Source organism: Hippocampus bargibanti, linkage group LG16 (genome assembly GCF_051943395.1).
Source record: "Hippocampus bargibanti isolate YZ-2025 linkage group LG16, ASM5194339v1, whole genome shotgun sequence".
In the NCBI taxonomy this organism is placed as follows: Eukaryota; Metazoa; Chordata; class Actinopteri; order Syngnathiformes; family Syngnathidae; genus Hippocampus; species Hippocampus bargibanti.
The window spans coordinates 980,018-992,500 of NC_142749.1; the positions used below are offsets into that span (position 1 = coordinate 980,018).

The following is a 12,483-nucleotide window of genomic DNA, read 5'->3' on the forward strand; positions in this document are numbered from 1 at the left end:
TTAAAAAACAAAAAAGTGATGTTGGTTGTCCTTTAAAACTACACACAACATACCCTATTCTATGTATAATAAATGTGCTATTGTATTGTAATGAAAGAAACACACTGCATTTCATCATGAAGTCACTGTATTTACATTTGTAATGGTCATTGAAGGTCAAGGGGAATTGTTGTTTGGAAAGAGAGTCACATTACATGAGGACTGTAATTAAAGAAATAAACTGCTGTAAAATAAAGCTGTATTTACCCTTTTGATGGTCATGGATGGCTTATGGAAGGAGAGTCACCTTCCATAAGGACTGTTGGTAACTTAACCTCTGGTGTGGCTTCTCTTGTTTTTTCTTTGGAGACTCCACATCATTTTTGCTGATTAAAAACCTCTTAATTGACGCCTGTATCTTTCTGACTTGTAAGGTCTTACGAAGCTGAGGCATCACATTATCGTTCATTATGTTGATGATTGTAATAGCCACAGTCTTTTCTGGATGGAACTGTTCGGTAAAAGCCTGCACAGTATTCCACTATGCCAACATTGCCTTTGTGAGCTCACTTGATGCTGCAGCCAACTTCTCCTCGCCCTCGGATGTTCTCGAACCATCTGTTGCTGGATTTAAAATCCTCAGTAAGCGCCGAACTTCCAGGTTGGCGCATGGCGATATCGGCATGAATTAGCCGTGCTTTCTCGCGTAAAATAGCTTTACTCACGCTGTCGCCGGATAGCTGCTTTTCGTTAATCCAAATTAACAGAAGTGTTTCAACTTCTTCGATTGCCCGAGACCGTCGCTTTGAGAGCACAGAAACACCTTTCGCAACACACGCACATTTAATAGCTTCTTTGTTGCGAAGGATGGTAGCAATGGTTGACTTAGCATAGCCGTGCTCGGCCACTAAATCACACAAACGCACTCCTCGTTCGTGTTTTTCAATTATCTCCTTCTTCTCAGAGACAGTGATTTTATTTTGTGTCTTCTTGGGCTGAACACGAACGTGTGGTGGTTTTTTTCGCTCCCATCATAGTAAAATTATCAGCAAAAAGCTCCAAGTAGGCGATCGACGTGTGCATTCAATGAGAGGTGTGGAAAGTAGCGCCGGCTGGAGTGCTGTTCGGTCGTGTGCTTCCGCCGAAGATCACTCCGCCAGATCCGAAGGTCGTGTGCTTTGGTGTTCTTCCGCCGAAGATTACTCCACCAGCTGTGGTGGGTGTGTATTAGGAAAATAGTGCTTATTATAAGGTTTAATTTTCATAAATTTGATGTTCGTAAGACGAAAAGTTCATAAGATAAGGTGTTCCTAAGTTGAGGTCTCACTGTGTGTGTGTATATATATATATATATATATATATATATATATATATATATATATATACAGTGACGTGTGGTGAGGTTCATGGCTGGTGAGGGACTGACGTCATCACAGTCAGATTTACAAACATGAACTCCACAGAGTAGCTTATTCACCATTTGATTGGTAACAGTTAACATGTTTTGTTTAAAATGTCACGTCAGCATTCTTTATATACTGTATACAAACTGTAGCATAGAAAAAAAATATTATCGTGGTACCTTTACTTATAATAATAATAATAATAATAATAATAATAATAATACATTTTATTTCAAGCACATTTCAAAACACCCAAGGACACTTTACAATAAAAACAATAAAACAAAGCACAGAACAATAAAACCATAAGTAAAATGATATATAATAAAATAGCTGGTTGAACTAGACATTGAAAGCAATTTTAAAAAATGGGTTTTGAGGGGAGCCTTGAAAATAGGGAGGGAGTCAATATTACGGATGTTGGGTGGAAGTGAATTCCAGAGTTTGGGAGCAGAGCGGCTGAAAGCTCTGCATCACATCGTGGTGAGACGGGCAGAGGGCACATAGAGGTGAAGGGAGGATGAGGATCTGAGGGACCGAGAGGGAACAGAGATTTGAAGCAGGTCAGAAAGATAGGGAGGGGCAAGGTTATGGATGGCGTTGAATGTAAACAGAAGTATTTTGAATTCGATACGATGTTTAACAGGTAGCCAGTGGAGTTGCTGGAGGACAGGGGTGATGTGGTGAAAGGAGGGGAGGGGGTTCTAGTGATGATCCGGGCTGAAGAATTTTGGACGAGTTGGAGTTTATGGGGAAATTTCTGATTGATACCGAAGAGAAGTGGGTTACAATAATCGATGCGGGAGGTGACAAGACTGTGGATAAGGATAGCAGCGGAGTGAGAGGTGAGCGATGGACGGAGATGGTTAATATTACGGAGGTGGAAATAAGCAGACCGAGTTATGTTATTTATATGGGAGTGAAAAGATAGTGAGCTATCGAGGATGACACCCAGGCTCTTGACCTGAGGGCATGGGGACACAGTTGAACTGTCAATGGTGAGAGAGAAACTTAGTTTTGTGGAGGGTGGATTTGCTACCGACAAGGAGAAGTTCAGTTTTTTCACTGTTAAGCTTGAGAAAGTTATGGGAAAGCCAGGATTTCATTTGTGAGAGGCAAAGTGAGAGGGATGAAGGTGGAAGAGAGGCGTCGGGTTTGCTGGAGAGGTAGAGTTGGGTGTCATCCGCGAAGCAGTGAAAGTGAATGCCAAACTTACGGAAAATATTGCCAAGAGGAAGTAGGTAGATAATAAAGAGAAGTGGCCCCAGGACAGACCCTTGAGGCACACCAGAGGACACAGGAGAGGACCGTGAGGTGAACAAGTTGATTTGGATGAATTGTATGCGATCAGAGAGATAGGAATGAAACCAGCGGAGTGGGGTGTTGGTGATGCCTAGGGTGGAAAGTCTGTGGAGCAGGATAGGGTGGGAAATGGTGTCAAAAGCTGAGGTCAGGTCGAGAAGGATGAGGATGGAGAGTAAACCGGCATCGGCTGCCATAAAAAGATCATTCGTGATTTTTATGAGAGCCCATTCAGTACTGTGGCGGGGGCGGAAACCAGACTGGAATTGTTCGTAGGGGTTATTGTGAGTGAGGTGTGAGTGAAGCTGGGACACAACTGTCTTTTCAAGAATTTTGGCGATGAAAGGAAGGTGGAAAATTGGACGTAAGTTATTGAAATCGTTTGGGTCAGAGTCAGGTTTCTTCAGGATTGGAGTGACAGCTGCGGTTTTGAGTGAGATAGGAACAATTCCAGTTGATAATGAAGAGTGAATAATGGTAGAAATAATTGGGAGAAGAGAGGGTAGGCAGGACTTGATAAGGATAGTAGGGAAGGGGTCGTGTTGACAGGAGAGTTTTTGGATTTGGTGATAATGTCTGAGATTATAGAGGAATGGGGGAGTTCAAAGGCAGAAAGTAGTTGGGAAGGAGTAGAAAGACTGGGAGAGGGGGGGACAGAGGACCCGAGGTACTGATTTGTACTGATACTGTTTTGTTGATCTTTTCGCTAAAAAACATCAGCAGAGTGTTGCATGTCTCAGAGGAATAAAAGTGTGAGGGGAGAGAGATAGGAGGTTGTGTGAATTTGTGATAGAGGGAAAAGTGGACCCGTCAGTTTCCAGGATTAGAGTCAATGAGTCCAGAGTAATATTGCGATTTTGCACGTGAGATAGAGTCCTTGTAATGGGTAAGGTGAGTTGCGTACATGTCCTTGTGAGTAGTGAGCCCAGACTTCCTGTAAAGTCTTTCAAGTTGGCGGTTTTGTCTTGATGGAGCGGAGATGGGCGGTGAACCAGGGTGCAGACCGGGTAAATTGGACTGACCGGGACTTTACAGGAGCAAGGGCGTTGAGGGTCTTCGTGAGGTCCGCGTTGTACCGGGAAACAAGTTCATCAGGGGATGAGTTGCAGTCCGGAGTCAGGGTGGCGATCATCTCAGCGAGGGTGGCAACGTTGATGTCCTTGATGTTGCGATATGTGATGACACGGGGGGGTTTGGGGAGAGAGAGGGTGATGGAAACATTGAATGAAACCAGGAAATGGTCTGATATATATATATATATATATATATATATATATGTATATATATATATATATATATATATACATATATATACATATATATCAAACGATTGCATTCATATACAGTACAGTGGGCAAAATGTACATAACACAACAGGAAAACTGCAACGCTTACATCTTACTGTATTATGTATGCAACTTAAAAAGGCATCCATCTTCATCTGCGTCCCATTTTTACCTTTTAACACAAACACTTCAATCAGTCTGCTCCACACGAGCTAGCGTCTGAAAATGAAAATGGCTCTGCTACACGGGAGCTGGTCACGTAACAAACTCACGTGACCAAGTCACGTGACCAAGTCGACCAATGGCGCGACCAATGGCGTGTATTGATATAAACATAGCAAAATGGCCGCCGGGAGATGAAAAAGAGCACCGGAGTAACCGGATTATCGTAAAAACCACGAATCGTACTAAGCGGTATTAATTATACATACAAAGACTAGAAATGTGCACGGGAAATGAAAATAGTGTCGTAATAAGCAGTATTATCAATATAAACGATATTGATATAACGAGACTTGACTGTATATATATATATATATATATATATATATATATATATATATATATATATATATATATATATATATATATATATATATATATATATATATATATAAAGTCGATTGACTTCAACGATACTTTTGCTGTGATGGGACCGAAAAACTGTGATGGGACGCCACCGCAGGCTCGTGTTCAGCCGAAGAAGACACAAAATAAAATTACAGTCGGGGAGAAGAAGGAGATCATTGAGAAACACGAACGAGGTGTGCGTTTGTCTGATTTAGCGGCTTAGCGGAGATGCAAAGTCCACCATTGCTACCATCCTTCGCAACAAAGCTTTACACAAAGGCTTGATTTACTCAATCCTTTCACGTGACTAATGACACCGAAGTATCCCTTAAGGAGTATTGGGAAGACCATTTCAATGTGGATCTGTCATATGCGAGTTGACAGCTGGGGCGGGGCCGCCACTCCTGACCTCCGCCAGCTGATGTTAGTTGGTTTTCGCGATCCCGAGCTTTTGCACCCCCGTGTGCCATTTTATTTTCCGAGCTTGTTAGGCTGGACGGTTCGCCCCCGCCCTCCTATTCGCTGTACCCCTTTTTGTGGTTTATTTTGTCACGTTATTCCATGGAATCATCGGGCCCGCGCTTTTTGTTGTAATAAAATCTCTGCCAGCACCTACGTCTCTGCCGCCTGCTTAGGGATCCAACCCTTTTTATTAACGTTCTGACGGGTCAGCTATCCCTGTCACGCTCGGAACCTGACAGTGTCATTGTGTTCAGCGGGTAGAAAAGGCTTGGCATGATATTACCCTTCGATCCTTGAAAGCAGCATGGAAGAATTTCTGGCCCACATGCATCCTTGAGAGGTTTTTGGGATACTTTTTAATTTTTCACCTTACACAGGCCTTACAGTCTGGGAACCAATTAAGTTTGCAAGCCAAGGCCCCACTTTATATATATATATATATATATATATATATATATGTTTATTTATTTATGTATTGTTAAAGTATATATACATAAAGTATAAAGTAGCTGTGACATTTCTAAAAAAAAAAAAAAAATATTTTCATTGCACTGACTGGCAATCCAGAGCTCACTAGCCATGGCTTTGCAGGTGGCGTTGACATACCTGCATTAATTCAACTTAACTCAGCTGCATAAAAAGTGCTTTGCATGGAGCAACTATCATATACGAGCAATAGATCAATCACAAAGACAGTTGAAAGACACATAATGTCATGCTGAGTCAAATGCCAAAGAGTACAATTGAGTTTAAAGGACAACCGACGCCCCGGACAAGTTGCGTCCATAATTTGTAAAATCACTTCAAATGACTTTTACTGAGTGTATTTTACAAAGATTCCACAGCATATACCTATATTTTACGTTTTAAGGAAGTTGTTTTCGAGTTGATGACAATCTCCACGTGACATCACGTTTGGAACACCCCTGACCGAGAAAGCGACACACAATGCATTTTGCGGTACTTTGTTTGGTCCGAAAACTTCGTGTCGATGTCAAAATTAGAAGGAAAACATAAATAATGCGATGATGAATTGTTGTGTGTTGCACCAAGACAACTATTTGATATTCGCTGACACAAATTCCCAGCAGACAAATCAGCCCATTTCCAACGGCGCTTGGGCGCCATCTTCTGCTTTATCTGGGTGCTACATTGCTGTCATTGACGGCTCGGATTGATATGAGAGGATTCCTTTAGTCGACTGCAAACATTTATGCTTTCCTCTACAGGCCTATTTGAATCATATTTAGAACTGGATGTGTAACAAGAAGGGATCTTCTCCAAATCTGAAGCCATTGTTTTGATTCTCGAGCAAGGCCAGACGTTTTGGTGTGACGTCACAAACAAGGGGGACCTTCTGAAACTGGCCACTTCCGGTTCCTTCAATTTTAAGTAGTTTTTGGACACTTTAAGTCATTTTTATTGTTGTATAAAAATATCATCCTGCGTGTTTTGGGTATTTTAGATGCTAGAAAACGTTTTTACGATGTCAGTTAGGAAACAAAAAAATGGTGTCGGTTGTCCTTTGACGCGGGTTTTTAAGATGCCAAATGTTCAGTGGCAGGTCATTCCAGATAGAGGGACCAACAACGGAAAAGGCTTGATCCCCTCTGAGTCTCCGTTTAGTTCTTCCATCCCAATGAAGCTTTTTCTAAAGATTTTTTTTAATGTTGCTATGCAATGGGTTTGAGCAAAATGCACATTTGGAGTGAAAATCTTTCACATGAAACCACTTATTTCAAGGCATTCAATAATTCAGGCCCTCATGTGTGGAGTTTGCATGTTCTTCTCAGGTTTCAAAGATCCACCAATTTTCCAAAATCTTCTTTTCCTTTCGGCTTACTTCGCCATATTTCCAAAATATGTTTGGTTAATTGAAGACATGAACTACATTGTTTTACTCTGTGTTTTCAGGTTCATCAATGCTCGGCGGCGTATCCTCCAGCCAATGCTGGATGCCAGTAACCCTGACCCGGTTCCTAAAGCAAAGAAGATGAAGTCCCAACATCGTCCCACCCAGCGTTTCTGGCCCGATTCCATTGTGGCTGGAGTTTTGCAAACGCACCAATCTCAAACGGGAAATAGTTCAGATGGTATTAGAAAATACTTTCTATGCCATATGCATTCGGGCATTTTGCACTTTCCTATGCACGTCGACATCATGCATACTGTGTGTAGAAGAGATGCAGTTAAGACCCAAGATTTTTCCTACCTTGGCTAGATTTAACAACCTTTACTTCATTCAGGGACAGCAGTTACTACAGTGGATGGCTTAATTTGTCATCAGGTTACAGGGTGCATGAATGTGTGAAATAACACTGAAATGATTTAAATATATCATGACCATCAAATACAAATTCACTTCATTATGACATGAACTTAACTGTGTTGTCCCCTCCCCCCCAAAAAAGTACCATGTATGTTTCCATTTCCACCACTAAGTGCCACTATTGCGTAAAATATCTTGGGGTAAGAATGCCAGAGAAACAGTAAAACACTCATCTTTCCATTATTTGAAACCTGGAATAAATGTCTGGGGTGTGTGGTGTGGAAGAAATTAAACCAAACAAACATTTTTCTGAACCCTTTATGCACCTTGAAACCTAATTACAACTATCCACAGTCGTAACGTAACCACTGTCTCACAAAAGGTGAAAGAAAATTGACCGACTCAAAGACTCAATTGACTTTTGCTCAAAGGCAACTGGGATAATCTCATTCTCCATACAACCTTGAACAATATAAGCTTTGCCAAAATGGATAATAAAAATCATCTTAAATCCATCCAACTTCCAACATCACTTTCCCTAAGCAGAGTCTGAAAGCAGACTGACTACAAACCGGACAGCTTGTCAGTCAGTCGCAGAGCGCAATAACATATATTCACACTTATTTTTAATTTTAAGCAGATTCTTTACTTACAGACAGTGTAGGTGTTCAAATATGGACGAAGGCGGAAGTAGTCGCCGAAACATGTCAGGTATTTGAACACCTACACTGTCTGTAAGTAAAGAATCTGCTTAACATTAGATATCAAGTAGACAGGATGAACTTAGTACAACGATATTCTCGCTTATGTCGTCACTAGACTTCATCAAGCATCCTGGAAAAATGATTTGCTTTTGCAGGCCACACAAAAAATGATATGGCGAGCCAGGTGTGAATTGAGTTAGACACCAGTGGTCTAAATTGTCCTTTGGGTTGATTGTGAGCGTGAATGGTTGTCCGTCTATGCGTACCCAGCGATTGGTTGCCAACCATTTCAGAGTGCCCCCCGCCTACTGCCCGAAGACGGGTCTAGCACCCCTTGTGACACTTGTGAGGACGAAGCGGATTATAAAATGGATGGAAAAATATGGTTCAAAATGATTGAAGAACTGGTCATTTTAAAATTCATTTCATTGAACTCGAAACCAATTTCTTAATTCCAATTGGTTTATGTATTTATATTTTTTGCAACCCTTATGGCAAATAATTCTGCTTTCTGCCAACTCCTAGATCCACTAAGCTTGGATAGCCTCCAGTCGCTGTCATCGGACTCTGCCACTCTGGCCATGCAGCAGGCCATGCTTGGAGCAGAGGACTCCATGGATGGCACCGACGACGAGGATGAAAATGATGAGGATGAGGAGGGAGAGGAGGGAGAGGAAGTAATGGAGGAGGATGAGGAGGAGGACGGGGAGAACGAAAACAACATTGGGAGGCTGATGCCCAGCGGAGGAGCGGGAAGACCAGGTGTGAGCATAGAGCACAGAGAAGACCGGGAATAGTCGGAGAGGAGAGTCACATGAGCCAAGACATTAATCTCACATGGCCCATCGACAGGGCGAATTTCCAATTCCAGCCCAACATGGCACTGTTGCCATGTTTCGTATGCATTTGACGCCACTCAAATCAACCAGGGGTGCTTCGATCGAGAAAACAATGGAACAAAAATAGGCCATCATGACCCTTACAGAAAATGATATGAAAACACACGTAACAATGTGCTACATTTTACTTGAATGGAGTGGGCTTTTTAAAGCATAGAATGCTTGTCATAATCAAATGTGAAATAACTTTATTGTTCAGAGAGAATGCAAGATCAGACTTGTCGAAATGTACTCACAAAGCACACCGCCAACAAGTTTTCTAAATGCCAGCTCTCCACAACTTTTTAAGGCGACAAAACGCAATTCCGAAGTACAAAAAGTGAGAGGAAATGAAGGCATGCTTTTAAAACACATGCACAATACTTCTTCATCCCTGTTAAAATCTTTCAAGTTCTCAGGTCTAACAAAACACTGAGCATTTTTTTCCTTCAACTTTAACATATTTGAGATGACTGAAAGCCTTTTAAGCATGATGTTTGAACTTTGATCTTTGAACGTTTGGTTCTCCGTAAGCAAGTCTAATTTCGTAGGCAAATGTCTTGATGGGTGAAGGTTTGCAGATTTTTTTTTCTTTGAGTTGTTTGCTTTCATTTGCCGCCCAGAAGATGAGTTCGAGCAACATAACTGCGAGCTGTCTGCAGTGTCCTTCGAAATCTGCTTTGCTATTTTAGGTAATTATTGTATGATGTTGTTCAGAAAGAGGAGCGTGGCGCAAGTTACCAACACCCGCTAAATTTTTCTCACGTCGGTTGGATCATACAGTCGAGGAATTTGGAATCTGACTGAAAATCATTTTGGTGAAGGACAAAAAGAAGAAAACTCTGCCGTGAATTGAGTTTTAACTGAAGGATTTTGAAGAAAAAAACTAGAGCAGGGTTTTTTGTTCTGTTTTTGTACTCAACAACAAAAAGGATTCACTCATTTTGATTGTGAAGGTGTCTAAAAAATCTTATGTTGTTCATGCTCTGAGTGGTGACTGTGAAATCTGTTGCTTATTATTATTTTCTCAACTGCTTTTTTTAAAACTCGATCTTCCAATGCAAGTAATTGACAACGGGGAATATTTATATTTCATTTGTACACTTCTTGTCATAATCTACTGTGTTTCAATAGACCAATTTTTAATAATTAAAAGCTGTAACTGGGCAGATGTGGATGGTGTATTTTATTTTATCTAGAAGCAGTATTAAAATTGAGTAGTTAATATCCATCCATCCATCTATCACAGGGGTGGGTGGGCAAAGGTTTTTGCTTGGGGGCCACATTCATTCCAAAAATTCGACAGGCGGGCTGGGTCAGCACAAGATATGGTACATATAAAAACTGCATGTTTTTAAGTCCATATAAAACATCATCAAAAAAAAAAAACATTCAGGTATTAACATACTTTTATTAATGAGAACAGTGAAACAACGGTACTGTATATGTCCGGTATGAACGTCCAAGTATGTTCATGACATACAAGTGTTACAACACAAGCAACAAAGTGTTTTATTGGCCAAAACCTGCAGCGTGCAGTACAAGTTTATAAACATCTTTACGGAACAAGATGAGTAAGAGATCTGGTGGCTTTCTTTCCATGCCCAACTATAGATCCCTGCGATCACCACGCATGACAGCATTGCTCAGCTAATGTCATGCACAAACATTTGAAGCCAGCCACGGAACGCTTCAGTTTAATCGTTTTTAACATGATCACAGTCAAACCATTCTCATCCTTGTTTTTTAAAGGACAACCGACGTCTCCGGACAAGTTGTGTCCATAATTTGTAAAATGGCTTTAAATGACTTCTACTGAGCGTATTTTAAAAAGATTCCGTCACATATAGCTATATTTTACATTTTAAGACTCGCGCTGAATATTCAGGAAGTCTTGTTTTTGAGTTGGTGACGAGTCCGTACGTGACGTCACTAAAGGAACGCCCCACACCGAAAAAAAAGACATTGAAGCAGTCCTTCCATCACGTCAATGTATTTTGCGGTATTGTTTGGTCTGAAAACCTTGTGTTGCACCCAAAAGCCGCCAGGAGAGGGTGTCCACGCTCCATATAAGGAATTTATCAGACTGTGGAAACGGAGGTAGCCACTGGAGGTCGCCATTTTGTGCCTCTTTTCTGTTGATCCGTTTCTCCCCAATGTTGCCTCAAAATGGCATGGAATAAATTATTTAATCGATTGTAAACATGTATGCTTTCCTCTTCAGAACTATTTGAATCATATTCATAACTGGAGGTGTAACAAGGAAGCATATTCTCCGAATCTGAAGCCATTGTTTTGATTCTCCGGAAATGCAAGACACCTTGGCGTGATGTCACGAACTGGGGGCGGGGCTTTCTGAAAATGCCCAATTCGCAGCTCCATTTTTTGCAGATTTTGGAAACTTTAAGTCATTTTAATTGGTGTTTTGCATTTGACTAAAAATATCATACTGCGTGTTTTGGGTATTTTAGATGCTATACAACATTTTTCTGGTGTCAGTTAAGAAACAAAAAAGTGACGTCGGTTGTCCTTTAAAGTCTCGTAAATTTGAGATGATCTGACTCGAAGTCTCTCCTGAATGTTTCATACTTTGTAAACAGCTTTGAATAATAATTCACAACAGATTATTTTCTGACAGACAATGTTTTTTAGGTGTTCAATTACCTGACACGTTTGGACACTAACGAAGGCGGAAGCATACGCCAAAACATGTCAGGTAATTGAACACCTAAAAATGACTCTGTAAAAAAATAATCTGTTGTAAATTAGACATCAAGTAGACAGGATGAACTTCACACAACTAGCTTTGAATAATCATATACATCTCACTTCCTATTCCCCGTAATTGCTGTTCTTCGTTTGAATACCACGATGTACATGATGAAAATCTAAATTAACACAATTAAAGACCTTCACGATTCCAGTAAAACTCACTGCAATCAAGAGTCCTTGCATGTCACCGTTTTAATGCAGATATATTTTTTAAACCCAGTTTGGAAATTCCTGTTTGTCAGAGGTCCACAAGTAGTAAATAAGTTTTCAACCTCAATCTCTCTCTCTCCCCTGTCTTCTGCAAATTGAAGTAACACCTGACGTTTAATTGCCTGTCATTACAAGTCCAAATGAAATGAATGTAGTCAATCACATCAAACCTCAGTTGTGTACCAACCTTTGGCGGGCCGGATTTAAAAGACTGTTGTGCGGCGAGACAGCAAGCAGGTGGAAAGATGATACAAGTTTACTCAGCCAGATGCAGGAAGGGTATTGTAAGTTGTCTTTATTTGAAGTCGCAAGAGATGTCAGGCTTCACTGATTCCATCTCACTCTGCTCAGTTCCAGCCTTGGCTTGGCAACTGTCAGACGCCTCATGGAAAAGAGAACGGCATCTTCTTGGGGCAACTCAAGCTCCTGGTTTCCTTGATCCCCTTCAGAACTCTTCAGTCCAGTTTGGTTGGCCCATGCGGCACGGCTTCTTCCTCATCCCACCTTCTTCATCTCGGCTTCCTCTTATCTTTTCCACTTCAGCAAGGCGTAACGATCCCACCTTCTTCATGCAGGGTGAAACGATCCCACCACTGCCACCAATTGTTGTGCGGCGAGACAGCAAGCAGGTGGAAAGACGATAAAAGT

The 12,483-nt window shown here is 41.2% G+C and overlaps 1 protein-coding gene across 3 annotated transcripts in view; it reads left to right on the forward strand.

Annotated features, from left to right (window-relative positions):
• pknox2 (pbx/knotted 1 homeobox 2) overlaps positions 1-10,014 on the forward strand; it is a 164,436-nt gene extending 154,422 nt beyond the window's left edge. For all 3 annotated transcript variants that reach the window (XM_089017221.1, XM_089017219.1, XM_089017220.1), the window contains 2 exons: positions 6,917-7,095; positions 8,501-10,014. In XM_089017221.1, the coding sequence (XP_088873347.1) occupies positions 6,917-7,095; positions 8,501-8,772 (451 nt within the window). In that variant the 3' untranslated portion in view covers positions 8,773-10,014. The remainder of the gene's footprint in view (positions 1-6,916; positions 7,096-8,500) is intronic.
• The last annotated feature ends 2,469 nt before the right edge of the window (positions 10,015-12,483 follow it).